This window comes from Olea europaea, chromosome 18, assembly GCF_002742605.1.
Source record: "Olea europaea var. sylvestris chromosome 18, O_europaea_v1, whole genome shotgun sequence".
NCBI classification, from domain to species: Eukaryota; Viridiplantae; Streptophyta; class Magnoliopsida; order Lamiales; family Oleaceae; genus Olea; species Olea europaea.
Genome location: NC_036254.1, coordinates 1060495 through 1081205, shown reverse-complemented (window position 1 = coordinate 1081205; position 20711 = coordinate 1060495). Strand labels below are relative to the sequence as shown.

At 42.1% G+C, this 20711-nt stretch overlaps 1 protein-coding gene across 2 annotated transcripts; it reads right to left on the bottom strand.

Moving 5' to 3' along the window:
• Positions 1 to 16112: 16112 nt before the first annotated feature.
• On the bottom strand, positions 16113 to 20157 carry LOC111367070 (sirohydrochlorin ferrochelatase, chloroplastic). Of its 2 annotated transcripts, XM_022987769.1 has the most exons (8): positions 20031 to 20108; positions 19224 to 19317; positions 18870 to 19084; positions 18501 to 18718; positions 17967 to 18028; positions 17629 to 17739; positions 17398 to 17490; positions 16113 to 16507 (listed from the first exon to the last, which is right to left on the bottom strand). In XM_022987769.1, exons 3-8 carry the CDS (start codon positions 18902 to 18904, stop codon positions 16403 to 16405), a joined length of 624 nt encoding a protein of 207 aa, XP_022843537.1. In that variant the 5' UTR covers positions 18905 to 19084; positions 19224 to 19317; positions 20031 to 20108; the 3' UTR covers positions 16113 to 16402. The 2 variants fall into 2 exon arrangements, with proteins under 2 accessions (XP_022843537.1, XP_022843538.1); XM_022987770.1 differs by lacking the exon at positions 19224 to 19317 and having other exon boundaries at positions 20031 to 20157.
• Between the last annotated feature and the right edge of the window lie 554 nt (positions 20158 to 20711).

Here is a 20711-nt window from a genome sequence, read left to right as displayed (position 1 = left end):
ATTAAACAATCTTGAAAACTATGAATGAAATAGTGATAGAATAATACCTCCTGATCTACCTGGTGTCCTTTAGCGTTCCTGTTACTCCGACGGGCGTATGTAACCTGAAAAGTGAGTACAGGGCGGTTATGGAATAATGCCTCCTTATTTACTTGGCGGCCTTTAGAGTTTCTGCTGCTCCGACGGGTGTGTGTAACCTGAAAAGTGAGGGCGGGGATTTCTCCCCCATTTTACCTCCGGCGTGAGAATTAGTATACGTGTTAGGAGAAATAAGGACGGAATTCAGATGATTGAAAAATATGCAGTCATCCATACCTATGTATTCCTCGAGGGTATTTATAGACATTGGAAACCAAGTGAGAGCCGGATGGTTGTGGTGCCACGTGTCCCCACATTGGCCTTTCCATTACCCCCACGTTATGAGTGGGGGGTCTTAACTTCCTGTTTGGAGGTTGTACTCGTGGTAACCGCCATATAACCTTGCCAATTCATCAGAGATTTTATGGCTAAGTGTTGAGATGACCCTATATGTAATTCCATGTCGGTCGATGGTCTCGGGTTGAGGTAGAGCACCCGGGGGTCAACGATCTCTCATAGAGATAGAGCACCCCCAGGGGGTCGATGGTCTATCGTAGAAGTAGAGCGCCCCTGGGGGGTCGACGGTCTCTAGTAGAGGTAGAGCACTCGGGGAGATCGATGGTCACTCGTAGAGATAGAGCACCCGAGGGGTCGACATCTCGCGTAGAGGTAGAACGCCCCTATGCGTCTATCACGTGTTGCTAGGTTTGTTTACTTTTTCTTTTTCCTTTTTATATTCACCATGTTGCGATAATGCCTGCCTAATTTTACCTCTTCACTCCTATGCATAGAATTTCATCTCAAAATTGGGGGAAAAAAAAAATTATAACAAGATGATGCATGTGTAAACGTGATTTAAGTTTTCAATCCACACAATGATTCAAATAATTCAATCCTACGCCCCAGAGGGGTCGATGGCCACGCGTAGAGGTTCAATGGCCTCGTGTAGAGGTAGGGCGCCCCGACTGGGTTGACGGCCTAGCGTAGAGGTGGAGTGCCCCCGAGGGGTCGATGGCCATGCGTAGAGGTAGAGCGCCCATGGAAATCGATGACCTCACGTAGAGGTAGAGTGCATATGGGAGGTCGATGATCTCGCGTAGAGATAGAGCACTCATAGGGGTCGATGGCTTCGCATCGGCGTGTAGTGATCTACCTTGCTTATCATCGTAGGTAGTTTTCTATGTTAACTGATATCATTAGACCCTATCCCTTATCGATATATTTTTTTTGACAGAGGGGTAGCAACTTCCCTTATCCGATTTTTTTTTAAACTAGTTCGAATAAGCTAGTCGAGTAGTACAATTTAATCTAGGTAACTATTTTACTGTACATTTAGCACCCAACCAATGGGTATAGTCTTGGAGGGAATTTTCTCCCCAAAAATTTGAATCCCTTTTGCTTATAAAAAGGGGGGTGGTCTCCTATTTGAAATCATTTCCATTCATCCTCAACATCCTACATTTTCTCCTCCTCAAGGTAACATTCTCGTCTTTCATTCCAAGATTTTTACTTAGAGTTTTTGCTTTTCCCCTCTTTTTTCTCTTCTTTTTTTAATGTATAAGACTATCATCACTTCTTTCTCCAATGAGAGTGGCGACGGGGAATGTAATGGATCGATCGAACCTTCGTCGGAAGGGTCGGTCGACTCCGACGATGGGCCGACCGACCGGTGGGCCGGTAGGTCAGTGACCAACAAGGCTGGTCGGGGGTCGGCCCGCCTTCCTTTGGACTCCCCCCAAGATGATTGTTCTTCTGTCTCCTTGGATAGGCTGCCTAGCGAATCCTTTCCTTCATCCAATAGTTCCATTCATGATTCCGATAATAGGACTTCTTCGGCCGAACCTCAAATGTTTATTTCTAATTCTCCCAAGAGGCATATTAGCTCTACCAAGCTTCCCAATCAAAACTTAGAAATCGGGCGGGATCCGGCTGGAGAGCCTTTACAATTCTCCGCTCAAGTTAGAGAAATGTCTTGCCAAGTATGATCGGGTCGATGACTATGTCTATAGAGCCCCTGGTCCCAAAGAGAGGAAACTCGGGTCTGACCCCCACAAGATAGCGGTGTATAAGGACATCATGGATGGCGGTTGAAAAGTGAGTACAGGGCGGTTATGGAATAATGCCTCCTTATTTACTTGGCGGCCTTTAGAGTTTCTGCTGCTCCGACGGGTGTGTGTAACCTGAAAAGTGAGGGCGGGGATTTCTCCCCCATTTTACCTCCGGCGTGAGAATTAGTATACGTGTTAGGAGAAATAAGGACGGAATTCAGATGATTGAAAAATATGCAGTCATCCATACCTATGTATTCCTCGAGGGTATTTATAGACATTGGAAACCAAGTGAGAGCCGGATGGTTGTGGTGCCACGTGTCCCCACATTGGCCTTTCCATTACCCCCACGTTATGAGTGGGGGGTCTTAACTTCCTGTTTGGAGGTTGTACTCGTGGTAACCGCCATATAACCTTGCCAATTCATCAGAGATTTTATGGCTAAGTGTTGAGATGACCCTATATGTAATTCCATGTCGGTCGATGGTCTCGGGTTGAGGTAGAGCACCCGGGGGTCAACGATCTCTCATAGAGATAGAGCACCCCCAGGGGGTCGATGGTCTATCGTAGAAGTAGAGCGCCCCTGGGGGGTCGACGGTCTCTAGTAGAGGTAGAGCACTCGGGGAGATCGATGGTCACTCGTAGAGATAGAGCACCCGAGGGGTCGACATCTCGCGTAGAGGTAGAACGCCCCTGAGGGGTCGATGGCCACGCGTAGAGGTAGAGCGCTCATGGGGGGTCGATGTTCTCGCGTAAAGGTGGAGCTCCCATAGGGGGTCGATGGCCTCATGCAAAGGTGGAGCTCCTACGAGGGGTCAACAGCCTCACGTAGAGGTAGAACGCCCCAGAGGGGTCGATGGCCACGCGTAGAGGTTCAATGGCCTCGTGTAGAGGTAGGGCGCCCCGACTGGGTTGACGGCCTAGCGTAGAGGTGGAGTGCCCCCGAGGGGTCGATGGCCATGCGTAGAGGTAGAGCGCCCATGGAAATCGATGACCTCACGTAGAGGTAGAGTGCATATGGGAGGTCGATGATCTCGCGTAGAGATAGAGCACTCATAGGGGTCGATGGCTTCGCATCGGCGTGTAGTGATCTACCTTGCTTATCATCGTAGGTAGTTTTCTATGTTAACTGATATCATTAGACCCTATCCCTTATCGATATATTTTTTTTGACAGAGGGGTAGCAACTTCCCTTATCCGATTTTTTTTTAAACTAGTTCGAATAAGCTAGTCGAGTAGTACAATTTAATCTAGGTAACTATTTTACTGTACATTTAGCACCCAACCAATGGGTATAGTCTTGGAGGGAATTTTCTCCCCAAAAATTTGAATCCCTTTTGCTTATAAAAAGGGGTGGTCTCCCACTTTGAATCATTTCCATTCCTTCCCAACATCTTAGACTTCCTCCTCCTCAATGTAACATTTTCCTCTTTCATTCCAAGATTTTTACTTTGAATTTTTGCTTTTCTCTCTCTCTCTCTCTCTCTCTCTCTCTCTCTCTCTCTCTCTTTGCCATGTACAAGACTATCATTACATCTTCCTACAATGAGAGTGGTGACGGGAAGTGTAATGGGTCGATCGAACCCTATTCGGAAGGGCCGGTCGACGGCGGCCAGCAAAGCTGGTCAAGCTGGCTAACCTTTGTCCTCCCCCCGACCCGATCGTTATTCTGATTCCCTAGATAGGTTGCCGAGCGAATCCTTCCTTCGTTCGATAGATTCATTTGTGATTCCGATAATGGGACTCCTTCAATCGAAACTCAAATGTTTGTTTCTAATTCTCCCAAGAGACATATTGGCTATACCAATCTTCCCAATCAAAACTTAGAAATTGGGCAGGATCCGGCCAATGAGATTGTCCCTCTCGAGATTCCAAAAGGTTATAGTCTTTACAATTCCCTGCTCAAGTTAGAGAAATATCTTGCCAGGTATGACCGGGTTGATGACTGTGTCTATAGAGTCCCCGGTCCTAAAGATAGGCTCCTCGGGTCTGACCCCCGTGAGATAGCGGTGTGCAAGGACATCATGGATGGCGATTTTCGACTATCCATTCATCCCTTCTTTGTGTCGATTTTCAATGAGTTTCATCTTATTCCTAGTCAAATAAACCCCAATGCTTGGAGAAAAGCATTGTACTTCTTATATGTTTGCCTCATAAGGAGAATTCCACTTTCCATAGACTCTTTAGGTGTGTCTTCGAGATACATGAACTAGTTTAGTGCAATGCGTTTGTCTTTTTTACCACTAGGGTCCCTTTGCTATTTCTTAAGTTTAGGAATTTGAATAGTGGGTGGAAATCTCGATTTTTCTTCGCCCGGCCTTCAATAGGTCAGTTTCCTTTCAATACCAATTGGCGGCATCCTCAAATTCGCCTTTTCAATAGCCAAGTAGAAGTTACCTCTACTCTAAAAGCTCAAATCCAACAGTTGGTTGATATATCCCCCAATCGCATCTGACTTAGGATCGGTCATAACCATGAGGAACATGTTGATAGTAGGGATGAGTCGTCCTATTGGTAGGTTGCTTTCATTGGTTTCTATTATTTTTGGCTTGCACATATTTTTTGTTTGTTGCTTTTTAGGACTAATAAGTTTGGGTATGTGCATACAGATATGGACTTTGATCTGGACGGGGTATTGAAGACCCTGTCGGGAAGCAACGAGGGCCTTGCTCCCATCGATGGTAAACTCTTGAGCCCCCCTTTCTTGTTTCGTGTTTTTACACTTTTTTGTTTTGCGTGCCTGATGGGTCTTACCTCGCATGTACAAGGATGGAATTTGACTTGGAGAATACCATGGATTCTATGCCTGAACAAGGGCATAGAAGTGATATTGAGCCTGTAATACTCTGAAATTTTATGCTCGTTTAAATTTCTTTGGGGATAGCGATTTAACTTTCAATACTATTTTTGGCCATACGGTAAAAGGGGACAAGACCTTTGTAGTTGTTAATATTAGAGGTAGTTAATGAATATAGGCATGAAGTGTCAAAGGTTGTGTATGCATGAAGTGATTATTAGTTAGTCGAAATTTAAGGCAAGTTTGGAGTTGAATAAAGTGGATTATTTTGTTAGAACTTCAATTGACCAAATGATTAAATTATGTTACAATCTACAATTTTTGAATATGTAAGTTGGGTACAAGTTTAAATTTGGGGTACACTTTGTTAACAATGAAAGTTAGCGGATTTAGATTATATTAGTTGAAAAGATAAGAGGCTTCCTTTGCAAATCTAGGTTTTGAGGCCACTTATTACCCTATAATCAACCCACTTGTCATCCATCATCACCATACACTTAGATAATAGACTAAACATGTGTACAAGTAAGAAAAAAAAATGGAAAGAAAGAGAGGTGAGGCCGTGGAGATGGAAGAGGGAGGAAAAAAATATCAACCATTTATCCTTATCTTTATATATATATAAATACATCCATATCCATTGCCATAGAAAGATTTCCTTCATTTTACAAAACACTTATACACTTAAAAAGAGAGCAAAAACCGAAAATAAGAAAGGAAAGGGAAGGAAGTAAACCTAGCACTTCCAATTTACATTTCAATCGAAGATCTTCAAATTTTACGGTAAGATACTTTCCATGCTTAAGAGTTATGATTTTCATGGTAATATTTATGCTTAAACTATGCATGAAAAACCATAATATGATTATGGTGGGCAAGTCCACAAAGTTAGATATCTATTTATGCCTTAGGACAAGTCCGAAGGGCACCGGCAAGCCGGAATGTGCAAGTATGGGTTTGATTGCATTCTTTTGTGTAGTATTATCATAATGAAAATCCAAGCATGGTATCTTACTGAGTATTTCTTATACTCATAGTATGTTATGCTAAATTTTCAAATCCATGAACTTTTGGATTGATGGAAGTTAGTTGGCTTAAGCGATGATGGATTAGGGACAAAGAAGTTTTGCATCGAAAGTTTTCTTTTGTATGTTTGTTTCGATGACAGTTTTTCCATCTATTTTTCTTATGGTATTATGTAAAAGTATGTACATGACATGATGAAATATGGTATTAATAGTAAATTTTGTAATTATATCTTTCATGCTATGTTAAGAGACATTTTCTGTAGTTTATTTTCCTTACAAGAGATAAAAAGTAGAAACGGACAGTTTCTGGAGTCATTTTCAAAATGATGTTTCTAACTCTATAAACGTCCATTTGAAACTCTAAAAATATGTATGTTTTCCTCTTTGAGTTTTCTAAATATGGCCAAAGAAATCACTCAATTTGGATAACTATGGCCTGAGTTATCAAGGTTTTAACGTCTAAAGGTCAATCTGGATTTCCTATGTAATACTTCACTTATTTTCAGTAAAACGTCTATATCATATGATCTTGGAAATTTTTCATATTTTAACCTAGAAAACTATTTGAAATTATCTTTCTAATGCCGCAAATTTCATATAAAACGGAGTTGGGATGAATTTTATAAAGATTGTCAAACTTGCTGCCTCAACTAACCTTGATAGTGCCGAGGCCGTATATATAAAGTATAACTTATTGTCGACATGCACTTTTATCGGCTATCAAATTTTATAAGAATGATTTTATCAGATTGAAAATAAGTTTTTAACATGTAATACTTCTATTTAAGAGTATTTACATGTACCAAAGGCAGAAATTATTATGTTTAGTACGTGACCTTCGAAGCTTAAGTTCGAGGCGTCACAGAGCCATTCCCCGTCCCTTTAAAGAAGAAGAAGACAACTGACCCTAGGAAAAGGTCTAGGTGGCAAAAGAGACTTCCCAGCCCTCAAATAAGCCTATTAAGGCTGCTCCTGCTCCTAGGCTGGGTTCTTCCAGTCCCACGCGGGGGACCGTGAGGATTCACGCCTTAATTTTGGGTTTCCTCCTACCCCGGGTTATCATGAGATGGGGATACTCAAGTCTTTGGTGTCTCCTACTCGGGCCAGTGCAATTCCAGGATGCAGCGCAGACGATATCGAGAGGGCTGCGGCGGTCTATCTCTAGAGAGTATGTTTCTAATTATTCTTTTAGGTTAAGTCCTATCATTTGAGCATGGTTTTAACACTCGATCTCCACTTTGTCTACTCATCCTTTAGGTGGTGACCCTTCAGATCGGGCTTGCTGAATCAAGTCACCGCAGGCTTCAGAGTTGAAGACTCTTGCAGAAGAAAGAAAGAAAGAGGCCCACCATTACAGGAGAAAGATATCTTCCTTGAAGAAATCTCTAGAAGCATTGGAGGCACGAGCTCGTGAGCAGGAGACGGAGAATGAAAACTTGTGTTCGATGTTGGCTCATGCTCCGGAGGAGGCAGTAGAGAGGTATAAGGCCTCTGCTGAGTATACTAGGGACTTGGAGGCATCCGTGGAGCAGTATAAGTCATCGCCTGATTATGCTAGAGCCTTACACTCGTATGGTGGGAAGGCAATGGCGGCATCCATCAGACTAACAAAGGAGTGGATATTGGTCGAGCATCCTTCTATTGACTCCTTAGGTTTTGATAAGTTCTTTGCACAGCACAAGGGGACGGAAAGCGGGGCGCAGCCGTCCAGGTCACTTGGAAATTCGTCACGAGGTGGCAGTGGGGGTACTTCCCCTTCGAGTGGAAGCATGGCTTAGTAGTAGTACCTTTTGTTAGCTCTCATTTTTTGCGTTGCCTTTTATTTTTACTGGTAGCATCATTCCCTACTTGCCCGGGGTGTGGGCATGAGCACATCACATATTTTTTGTATGAATGCTATGTTATCGGCTATTATATAATGTTGAACGCATCTTTCTTTTAACTTGTTTTTTCTAGTGTTGTCTTCCTCGTTCAGTCATTTTATAGAATGGGTGAATGTCATTCGTCCCGCGCGTGGTAGGGTTGATTATAATGGTCGACAATGTTAGCCAATATTCTGACCATTTAAGGCTTTCCCCCTAACTACATGGGCTAAGTTGGTTGTTGGGAGAGGAGTCTAGCGGTTAAGGGTCTTAACCAATTTTTTGATTTTTCAAGGCTCTCCGCCTAGCCGCGTAGGCTATGTCCACTGTCAGGAAGGAGTCTAGCGGTTAAGGGTCTTAGCCAATTTTTTGGTTTTTTTAAGGATCTCTGCCTAGCCGCGTGGGCTATGTCGATTGTCAGGAGGTGGTCTAGCGGTTAAGGGGTTTAGCCAATTTTTTGGCTTTTCAAGGCTCTCCGCCTAGCTGCGTGAGCTATGTCGACCGTCAGGAGATGGTCCAACAGTTAAGAGCCTTAGCCAATTTTTTTTGCTTCTCAAGGCTCTCCGTCTAACCGCGTGTAAGGGTTTGCTCGTTCTTTATACATAAACCCTTGTGAGGGTTTAGCATAGTTTCAGCAGTTCTTCCGCTTCCAGGATAAATTCTCCCGTTTGTGCCTTATAAAAAGAACTAGCAGGTTGATGGATCATTTTCCGTTGAGCGACGGCCCTTCCACTCGACACCGTCGGATCACTAAGGCCGACTTTCATCTTTACTCGATGGTTGGGTCTTGCAGTCAAGCTCCCTTCTGCCTTTGCACTCAAGGGCAAATCTCCGTTCGACCCGAGGAAACCTTTGCACATCTCCGTTACCTTTTGGAAGGTCTATGCCCCATAGAAACTGTCCACCTCGCCTAACCGCGTGGGCTATGTTGACTGTCAAGAGGTGGTCTAGTGGTTAAGGGCTTTAGCCAATTTTTTTGCTTTTCAAGGCTCTCCGTCTAGCCGTGTGGGTTATGTCGATCGTATGTCCTCACGGGATGAGCATGGGAGATTCAAGATTGCATGTTAACATAATAAATACTTGGATTCGTGAGCTCAGTAGGAATACCGAGACATCCCAGCTAGGCTAGCCCTTCCTTAGCACCCTCATCGTCCGCCACTACCGAGGTCTTTCATTGAATGAGATAAGTAATTACAACTAAGAGCGCCTTCGTGAGGTGTTACATGGAGAGGATTAACAATGCAACCTATTCTAGTGTATTTACAAAAGCATAGCCTGCGCATCTACCTTGAAATCTACTGGTAATATTTTTGAGATGCTTTGCATTCCATGGCATAGCCAATGGCTTTTTTTCATATCTTTCAGGCTGTAAGCTCCCTTCCCCAAGCTGCGGGTTACTTCATATGGGTCTTCTGAATTTGGTTCGAGCTTTGTTAGGGGATGTCCTGCTACTGCTGCATCTCTTAACACGAAGTCCCTCGGGTGAAAGATTCTCGGTTTCACCCTACGATTAAAGTACTCAACGACTCTTCATTTGTAGGCCATCATCTTTATTGTCGCCTTCTCCCTTATCTCCTCAAGCAGGTCGAGTTCCCCTCTGGTCACCGTGTCATCGGGCTGCTTGACCTTCATCCTACCTGTATCACTTAAGATCTCAACTGGAACCACTGCTTCCATCCTAAAGGTCAGTCTGAATGGTGTCTTCCCGATCTGCTGTCGTGGGGTATGTGATACGTCCAAAGTACATTGGGTAACTCATCCGCCCACAACCCTTTCTCCTTTTCATGTCTGGTCTTCAGATCTCGAAGAATAACTCGATTTGTTACTTCAGCTTGCTTATTTGATTGAGGATGGGTGACCGAGGTTAGTCTATGATCGATGTAATAACTTGCACAAAAGGACTTGAAGCTATGATTGTCAAATTTTTTGCCGTTATCTGTCACCACCACCCTGGGTATCCCGAATCGACATATTATATTTTTCCATACAAAACATTGTATTTTTGTTGTCCTAATGGTTGCTAGTGGCTCCGCCTCTACCCACTTAGTGAAGCAGTCGATGGCAACCAGCAAAAACTTTCTTCGTCCTTTGGCCATGGGCAAAGGCCCCAAAATGTCCATTCTCCACTGAAAAAATAGGCATATCCCAAATATGGCTACCTGTTATTCAGCTAGGACATGGATCAAATTTTCGTGATGTTAGCATGTGTCACATTTTCGTATTAACTCTTTGGCATCTTCTTTCATAGTCGGCCAATAGTAACCTTATCGTAGAACTTTGAAGGCAGGAGATGTTGCTCCTTGGTGGTTGCCGCAGATCCCAGCATGTATTTTAAACAGTACCTCTTTCGCTTCGGTAGGTCATATGCATTTCAGATAAGACATGGTAAAATCACGCTTGTAGAGTTGCCCATCAATGATGGTAAACAAGGCTGCCCGAGCTCTCAATCTTCTCGCCTCCAGGGGATCTTTCGGTACCTTATCTTCTGCTAGATACTTGATTATCGGATCCATCCAACTTTCCTTGTGTTCAATATTTTTCACCTCAATCCATAGCTGAATGCTGAGTTGTTGTAGGACTTGCACACCTACCGTTCGAGGCAAGTTTTTTGGGTTGGCCGATGCGAGCTTTGTTAGTGCATCTGCACGCTCATTATCTTTTCGCGAGACCTTCGTCATCTTAAAGCTTGTGAACTCTCTTTGTAAATCCCTTACTTTCATTAGGTATGCTGCCATCCTCCTGTCCTTTGCTTCGTACTCTCCCGATACCTACCCAACTATTAGCTGTGAGTCACTGCATATCTTCACTGAAGTCACTCCAACCTTGTTGCCAAACCCAAGCCTATGATTACTGCCTCATACTCGGCGTCGTTATTGGTAGCAGGGAACTCAAAGCGCAACGAGTATTCCAATTCTTCAGAGTCTAGTCCGATCATTATGATTCCTGCTCCCAATCTTTCTACATTCGAGGAACAGTCTACAAAGATCTTTCAATCTGCCTTTTGCCCTTCTGGGGGCTCTGTTGGGATGGTGAGCTCAACAATGAAGTCTGCCAGAGCCTGCGCTTTGATGGTCATCCTGGGCCTGAATTCAATGTCAAACTCACTTTTTTCAATCACCCATTTCTGTAGCCTCTCGAAGGTTTCTGGTCGATACAGGATCTGCTTGATGAGTTGGTCAGTAATTACTTGCACCACATGGGATTGAAAGTAAGGTCTAAGCTTCCTTGTTGCAACAATCAACGCGAGCACCAGCTGCTCAGCCAGATTGTATCTTGTCTGTACGCCTTTGAGGACTTGACTGACGTAGTAGACCGGCTTTTGTGCCATTGGGAGTTCTTTCACAAGAACGGCGCTAACTGCCCGTGGTGACACCGTGAGGTAGAGACACAGTACGTCACCCGAGCATGGGCTGGTCAGAATAGGAGGCTATTGTAGTGACTTCTTTAAGGATTCCAGCGATTCTTCGCACTCTTGAGTCCACTCGAAATTGGTGGAGCCCCCTATGGCTTTAAAGAAGTGGTAGCACTTATCCGTCGCCCGACTCATAAAGCGATTGAGGGTCGCCACGTGCCTTGTCAGCCGCTGAACCTCTTTCTTACTAGTGGGGCTCTTCATTTTTAGTATTGCCGTATCTTGTCAAGGTTTACCTCAATTCCTCTTTCGGTGATCATGAAGCCTAGGAACTTTCCACTGGCAGTACTGAAGACTTACTTCTCCAGGTTGAACTTCAAGTTATTGTGTCGGGCCACATCAAATACTTTTTGTAGACAAGCCACATGATTAATAGCTTTGACACTTTTCACTACTATGTCGTCGACGTAAGCTTCTATGACATTTTTGATTAGTTCCCGAAAGACCTTATTCACCATCATTTGATAGGTTGCTCCTGCATTTTTGAGGTCGAACGACATGGCCGTGTAACAATATGTCCCAGAATCTGTGATAAATGATGTCTTCTCATGGTCGAACTCCGCCATAGAGATTTGATGGTACCCGAAAAATGCATCCAGAAAGCTAAGTCTTTCATGATCTGACGTGGCGTCGACCAGGTGGTCTATCCAAGGAAGTGGGTATGAGTCCTTTGGGCATGCTTTGTTGAGCCCGATGTAATCTACACACATGTGCCATTTTTTGTTTGACTTCTTCACTAGCACGATGTTGGCCAACCACTCAGGGTACTACACCTCCCGAATGAAACCAACTTGCAGTAGTTTTTCCACCTTCGCTTTTGCTACTCCTTGCCTTTCGAGGGTGAGGTTTCTTTTCTTCTACTTCGTTGGTTTAGTTCCGAGCAAGACACCGAGGTAGTGTTGAGCGATTGCTGGGCTGATCCTGATAATGTCATTCGGGCTCCAAGCGAAAACATCTAGGTTGTATGCAAGGCACCTTACCAACTTTCCCTTTTCGTCAGGTTCCAAACCAGTCCCAACGCTAAACTCCAGTCCTTCCGATATGATCATTTTTTCAACCATTTCAAGTGGTTCGATCTGCCCTTTTGGAGGTTCAACTTCCAATATCATGACTAGTGGGTCTCCCTTGACTGATATGCTGTCGACATAACATTTCCTGGACACTTGTTGGCCCCTTCGCACATACCCGACTCTTTTCTTGGTTGGAAATTTCATGACCTGATGATAGGTTGAAGGGATGGCCTCGACTACGTTCAGTAATGGTCGACCATAGATTGCACTGTAGGTCATAGGAGTTTTAACAACTAAGAAATTCGCCACAACTAACAGAGTGTTCGGACGTGTGCCGAGCGTGACAGGAAGCTCCACGGTTCCTTCCGGAATTACCATGACCTCTCCAAAGCTTTATAGGTGGTGGTTACCAGTTTCAACTTATCAGGAGAGATCTTTAAGCCCAAGAAAGCATCCCATATAAGTACATTTGCTGTACTCCATCAACTAGCACCCTCTTGACATTGAAATCTGCTATGTCGCATATTATTACCACAGCATCATCATGGGGGGCATGCCCCACACCCATCAAATCATCATCGTCAAAAGTGATGTTCTGACTAAATCTCTCCTTTTTTTGGATGGAACGGATCCCGAGAGAACATGCGTACCTTTTTCTTGCCGAGTTTGAATTTTCGCCTCCTGCTATCCCCCCTGCAATCATGTTTAGAACTCCAGCTCTAGGTGGGGACAGTCCTCCATTTCTTGTTTGCCCCGATTGTCCTTCACGTATTTGCTCAAGAGCCCCCTATCTTAAGAGGCGCTCGATCACCTCCTTCAGCTGTAGGCACTCTTCAATATCGTGCCCATGATCCTTGTGGAAATGGCAATTTCTGCCCTGGTTTCTCTTGCCGGCTGGCGTTGCCATGGGTCTCGACCATTCAAGCTCCTTTATGTCTCGTATTTCCATCAACAGCTTAGTGTGCGGAGTGTTTAAAGGGATAAAGACCCTGGACTCCTCCCGTTTTTGTCTGGCTTGTTGGTCTTGGTTTGCCCTCTTATCCATTTGCTCACTCATTGGCCTATTTTTGTTGGCAGACCTTAGCTCGTCTCTTGCCTTTCGCTTGTGACTCTTTACTTCCCATCCCTCTCTGAGGTTTTTTGTAACCTTCTCCGCTTCCCGGCATCAACGTATTTGTCTCCTTTTTTCAATAGGTCGTGCATTGATTCCGAGGGATTTTTGGAAAGTGACATCTTAAAGGCCTGATTTCGAGTTCCATTCATCAACGCGGTCACCACTACCGACATTTAAAGGTCCTCTATTCCAATGGTCGCTCTGCTGAATTTGGCCACATACTCTTGCAGAGACTCATCCTTCTCCTGGACCACCTACATCAACCTGATAGCCGTCTTCCTCTTTCTTTTACTACTGAGGAAGTAGGCCATAAAACTCCTGAAAAGTTCATCAAATGTTTGGATAGATCGGGGGGCAAGTGTTGCCACCTAGTCTCTAGCTTCTCTCTTGAGGGTCAGGGGAAAAGATTGGCACATCACTGCATCAACTGTTGCATAGAGCCTCATTAAATCAACGAAGGTCCGAAGATGGTCAAGTGGATCTATGACTCCGCCGTAAGCTTCTGTCATAGGCTGATTGAAGCTCTTAGGCAAGGGGATCGCCATAATTTCAAGCGCAAATGGGTCTTCTTCTAAGACCATCTGTTTGCGCTTATCCTTTCTCCTTGATATTGCATCATCTATTTTTTGCTTCATGATCTCCTCCATTCTCCTCTCCATATCCGCCATGGGTGGGGTGGGCTGCAAGACCGTAACCCCTGGAGCCCCCCGAGCCTGCAGTTACCAATTGGATGACAGGCGATATTTCTATGTGTGCCTCCTGGGGTGGTGGCACGGCTTCCACCAAATGCAACGGGAGGGCGGCTCTCTGCGTTTGATCCTGCAAGAGGGCCATCATAGCCACTAACTGGGTCTCCAGGGCACTGAACTGGCTTTGTGTCACATATTGCGATGGCAGTGGCGGATCAAGGCCCCTGTGACTATTCTGATTCCGTCTTCGCCGTTGCTGCTCTTAAACGCGTGTCACTTCTTGTCCGTCTTCTTGACATGGCTTTGGTATTCAATAGAAGAAACTTCCCATAGACGGCGACAATGAAATGGTGGTGGAATAATACCTCCTGATCTACCTGGTGGCCTTTAGCGTTCCTGCTACTCTGACGGGCGTGTGTAACTTGAAAAGTGAGGATGGGGTGGTTATGGAATAATGCCTCCTTATCTACCTGGTGGCCTTTAGCGTTTCTGCTGCTCCGACAAGCGTGTGTAACCTGAAAAGTGAGGACGGGACTTTCTCCCCCATTTTACCTTTGGCGTAAGAATTAGTATACGTGTTAGGAGAAATAAGGACGGAATTCAGATGGCTGAAAAATATGCAGCCATCCATACCTATGTCGCCATCGGGGGTATTTATAGACGTTGGAAGTCGAGTGAGAGCTAGGTGGTTGTGGTGCCACGTGTCATCATGTTGGCCTTCCCATTGTCCCCACGTTATGAGTGGGGGGTCTTACCTTTCCGTCCGGAGGTTGTGCTCGTGGTAACCGCCATATAACATTAACAATTCATCAGATATTTTATGACTAAGTGTTGAGATGGCCCTACAGGTAATTCCATGCCAATCGATGGTCTCGCGTTGAGGTAGAGCACCCGAGGGGTCGACGATCTCTCGTAAAGGTTGAGCGCCCCCAACGGGTCGACGGTCTCTCGTAGAGATAGAGCACCCGGGGGGTCGACGGTCTCTCATAGAGGTAGAGCGCCCCCGAGAGGTCGATGGTCACACGTAGAGGCAGAGCGCCCATAGGGGGGTCGATGGCCTTGCGTAGATGTATAGGGCTCCCGATGGGTCGACGGTCTAACGTAGAGGTAGACTGTCCCTAAGAGGTCGATGACCACGCACACGTAGAGATAGGGCACCCATGGGGGTCGATGGCCACGCGTAGAGGTAGAGCGCCCCCGAGAGGTTGATGGCCATGCGTAGAAGTAGAGCGCCCATAGGAGATCGATGGTCTCGCCTAAAGATAAGAGTGCTCATAGGGGGTCGACGGCTTTGCATTGGCATGTAGTGATCTACCTTGCTTATCATCGGAGGTGATTTTCTATGTTAACTGATATCAATGAACAACCTACCGTCTCACTAAATTATACTCTTCAATTTCCTTCTCTCACAATGTTTAAAGTTTTCGTAGTGAAATAAATTATAAATTAATGAGGGGTACAATCGAAGGGACGTATCAATCTTTTATTAAGAAACATGAAATTTGAACTCATGTCATGGATCATAGGTAGCAAACACGTCATCATGTCATATTTAAAACATTAAACTAGACGACATTGGACAACATACTTCACAAATCTTGAGACATACTTCACTTCTTTAATTAATCTAACATTGCATAAGATATCTTTAATATTTGTTACATTGTAGCGAAATCAACAAACATTTCATATTATAGGGAGAACAAAAAAATGCATTGCATACTACTTTTCCTTAATCATGTCTTGTGGTCTCCATCAAGATACGAAAAATACCAATATTGCACGTCTATGTTTTAGATTGCAAAATAACAAGATATGATTAAGGTTGTGCACGCTTACTTTATGTCCTATTCAATCTATCACACCAAACATTCTCTTACGGCATATTATTGACAAATTAAAGAAGAAATAAAAAAGTTAAAATCTTATCCGTGTTCTATGGAATGGTGCCTACGGTGGCATACCAAAAATGCCCCCGTCTTTAGTTGAGGATGGACAAGAAATTATGTCTTCAATTAAATTATAAAAACAAATGAAAGTGAATGAAATCCAATACCGAATTAACTAACTTTGGTATAAGAATGCAATCTCATTTTTAGTTTAGAATAATTACAAAATCCAGATAATTCATTTCCAGAGCTGAATGTACCTTGGACTGAAAAGAACACATTTCTGTCACAAGTATAAGGATTTCCACCAGACATCATTAAGTATCGAATAAATCTCCCCATATGAGCTGGATAATATCATCTCAAGATAACAGTTGAACGGTACAGTTTTATTACATGTTACTAGGTAGTTCCCCAGTCTTTGAGCTGAAAGAGCTATTAAGGATGGAGACTAGTAACCAAGTTTCCAAACATATTAGTTATAAACCTGACATTTTCCTGTTCCAGCACAAACTGAGCATTCATCAGCTTCTCCAGCAACATGGCTCAAGCAATGCTTGATTCTGTCATTCACCACATCCTGTAACACCAAATTTATTTATTCACTAGTAATGTGCAGCAAACAGCCTTGGAAAAAATTAATAACATATGTTTCTTTCTATTTCAATTGAAAAGGGCTCCATATTGCCTAGTTAATGGAAACTTTGAAGTAGAATGATCTCAACAAACGCCAACTCATATATCACACACTAAATGCTAGATACTTTAACGAAGGATTTTTTAAAAAAAATGAGAACAAAGAATATACTAATCCTCATTTCCCATTTGGGGTAACCAACATGAATCTTTTCTGTCCACAACATTCAACATCTATTTAAAGATCCAATGAAATCAAATCATTCTCAACCACACCAGGCAATTAAGGGCCTTTTGGTCTGAATTTACTAAGCCCTGTTTGAGTCCCATTTTTCCAGGAATGCATTTTTTTCAAATGTCATTTTCAACCACACATTCTCCCATAAAATAATTAATACACATATTTCAAAAAAAAATCCTTACTATTTAACCACACATTCCCTAAAAAATCATAATTCTATAATACATTTTACTCCAAAATGAGGATCAAACAGGGGCTAAGCCTCATTTCCCATTTGGTCAATTTTCTAGACATGTTTCGTTTGAGTAAAAAAGGTTTTACAGAAAGTTGACCGAAGTAGCTTCCTCAAAAAGCTCTTCAAGGAGAAGCAGAAGTCAAATGCTAAAGACTCGTGGGATTTGTAATAAGATTATACACGCTAGTATGGTCATTTCCAGAAAGGAATAACCAATTAGCGATCCTAGCATATGGTTTTGGATAGGTTCAACAACAAAAAGAAAAGAAAAAAGGGAAGTCTAGTTAAAGTTATGGATAGAAACCCAATAAAGATGAATAAAGGAAACAACAGGCAGAGGAAAAGGATAAGTTCATACCACGAGCAGCTCATGGAGACCAAGTGGAGCTGTAATGACAAATGACACACCTGGATGCTCCTTTGCAGCTTCAGCTGTTAAAGAAGGAATATCCTGTTGAACACAATGGTCAAATTTACTTTCGCTGGCCTTTTATTCCAGTGTCTAATTTAGACTTTCTGATGTCACAAATTATGAAATATCCACACCAACTAGACTGCAAGGTGTTATGGTATTTTATGTTTGACTTACCTGGTGCCAATGTCTTCCAGGAAACAAGAAAAAGGGGCTCACTATTATACGATGAGCTCCTTGCTGAACACATAATCCAAAAGCATCTTTGATTGATGGCTCAGCCAGTTCCTAGGAAGAAACTCAAAAGGATTTAAAATTCAATTTCAAAGGCCGTGTAAAAAAACAGTTTAAAATGCGAATGAGAAGTTGTTTGAATGAACTACGGACAGCAACAATTGAACAAGGGATTGAGTGTGTGTATTAACTAGCATGTATGCACATATCATATTATAAAATTCAGTTGTCCACATCTGGAGTTTCTAAGCAAAAGATCAACTGATAAATGTAAACTGTACCATGTGAGCAGGCTCCAAAATTCGGTATTTGGTTTTCTCTCTGAACATTTCCACAAACTCGTCTGAAAAAAATAAAAATAAAATAAAAAATCGTAATTTCAGGCAATGGAAATAAAGTGATCGTGTAAGAATAAGAAACAAATTACCCCCTTGCATTTCATTGCTGTTTTGCCTTCCCCCACTACCCGACCCCAAACAAAAAACATGAAGGGATACTAAGTCCTCTTGCTTTTTACAATATTAGCATGTCATTTCCCTGTCCTTGAATACTAACATGAGTGGAACATTTTATTAAACAATTGTGTCTCCATCCAGTAACTGGATTCATCATTTAACTCAAAACAATATTAGCCGCACACATAAATTCCATAAGGTGGAGTTTATATCCTATTCATAGAGAGGAGGTTAATTTGCAACTCTCAGAAAACACATGGGCAGACACGTGCTTAACTCAAAGTAAATCAAGTATCTAACACCATAATTTTACAATTCACATGGAGAATTCAACAGTATTGAAGTAACAGAAAAGCTTACTTAACATTAGATTGGACTCCTGTCGACGCGAACCATGATCAACAATAATTACACCATCTCCATCACCAATCCCATTCAACTCCACCCTAACACCACCATTTGCCGTGGCCAAACACAACCTCAATGGTAAGTATCTATTTTTCAAGTGGTTTTTACGTAATCTTACAAGTTCAGGAATTGCCCATCCAGGTTTTCTTCCAGTTACTCTACTTGTAGGGCTTGAAAATTTTCCATCAACAAAACAAACATCAATTCAAAAGACGGCAATTAAACTAACCAGTAACTTCAATTTAGTGCCATTAAGTGGGAAACTTACACATGTAATCTTAGAAACAACAAGGATAGGTTAAAAAAAGAGAGTAAGAGTACCTTCTGAAATTGAGTGAAGGAGACGATGCCTCCATTTTTCCTTTTAGCTCGTGCCTACTAAAATTGAGAAATGAGCCTAATAGCCTGTTTGTGCCTTATAAGCTCACCCAAATCAGCCAAATTGAATGAACTGATGAACCGATGAAAACCAGAAAAACAGAAACTGCAACTAAGGTTGGAGAATTGGACCTTGAACTTTGCACTTTTGCAGCACTCTGAAATTGGGATGAAGAGCAGAAATCAGCACTTCGAAAAAAAAAATAATAATAAATAAATAAATAAAAATTCCAAAGATGGATTAATCAACAACAACAATAATAATAATAAATAAAATAAAATAAAAAATCAATTCACCTCAATGCTGAAATGCTCAAAAATCGAATCAAACCATCAGTTCTTCGAGATTGAAATGGAAGTAATCGGATATACAACTAATTGTAAAAGCAATCTGAAACCAAAAAAGAAAAATGCCCCAATATTCTCTTTAGTATATGCCAAATATTTCTTAGCCATTGAGCATTTGTCAGGGATATGAATAATACTTGAAAGTGGTATCAAACTCCCTTCTAGTTACTTAAAATTTTCTGCTTAGAATTTATTTCCATTCACAGGAAGAAAACTCCATCTTTCTCAGCCCAAAGAAAAAAAAAAAAAAAAAAGGTAAGAAAAAAATAATTGAAGTTGTCTCAGCTTCCAAGTGATTTTTACTCTGTATATTGTTGATTTCAACTGTAGAGATCACACATTCCAGTGTCATTTGTTACAAGAAGTCACTTATTATTATAATGGCCAAACAATAACTATTTTCTCTAGCTCCATTCATTGTCAAAGAAGCACTCGTGACGTATACCAACATTTCCATTTTCTGATTTTTTGGCTTTTTTTGGCAAAAGGAAATCTATACAGTGCAGAAACCCGAAGCCACGAAATTATCCAAAAACGCAAGTAGAAAGGGAAAGTTTTGCAAATTATTTGTAACCATACACATAAGATAGAAGCAGAACATGAAGGTACTGAAATCAAATTCCAAAAGAACACTTTTCAATTCGAAAATGGATTCCCTGTGGTAGAAGAGAAAAAATAAAACTTCCAACAATAAAAGGATAATCAATTGGACTGTAAAAAAAACCACATGGAACAATATAGTGTGAAATTGGGTACCTTTTGTTCCTTCTCAATAGCACAAATTACAGATTGTTGGGTTTTTCTGGTGAATCAAAGGAAAGTGAGAAAAAAAAACCAAAAAAAAAAAAAAACAAAAAGCAAGAAAAATAAACTATAAATTCGAATTGGGCTTCAGCCCTTCACAGATTTAGTGGGCTAAATGGGCCAATATTTTGAGTAAACAATAAAGGGCTAAATGGGCTTCCATTTTAATGGCTTTGATCCCCGTAACTTCGGAAAGCTTCCATGTCGGTTCTCAAACCTCTATAATCATCCGAATTGGGCATCCTTTGAGTTTTAAAAGTGTGCAAATCAATCTTCAAACTTTTTAAATATTGAATTTCACTCTCGAAACTTGTGATCTTCCTCCAATTGCTCTCTTAATGATTTTTATCAATCCAGAGCAATCATATCAATATTCAGCTGCTATGAATCAATATCAATTACACTCAAATTTCCATTTTTTATTTGCTCCAAATTCCTCTAAATTCATATTTTATATATAATTCAATACAATTTATTAAAATCCACTCATTTTGCAAATATTATTCAAGTTGACAATCACACTCTCTTATCAACTATCGTATTCCTACAACCCTATTGTCACTGAGTGACTATTGTCCTCCTCTAATAAAGTAGATATATTTTTCATCAAATACTAATTAAGAGGGTGTTTGA

Bases quoted from the DNA above. Each gene is read 5' to 3' on its own strand.
- LOC111367070 (XM_022987770.1), bottom strand. From the start codon at position 18,904: ATGGAGGCATCGTCTCCTTCACTCAATTTCAGAAG. The intron at 18,029-18,500 runs GTAAGCTTTTCT...TATTTTTTTCAG, and splicing joins GGAGTCCAATCTAATGTTAA to ACGAGTTTGTGGAAATGTTC. The intron at 16,508-17,397 runs GTATGAACTTAT...TTGGTGTTACAG, and splicing joins GTCTCCATGAGCTGCTCGTG to GATGTGGTGAATGACAGAAT.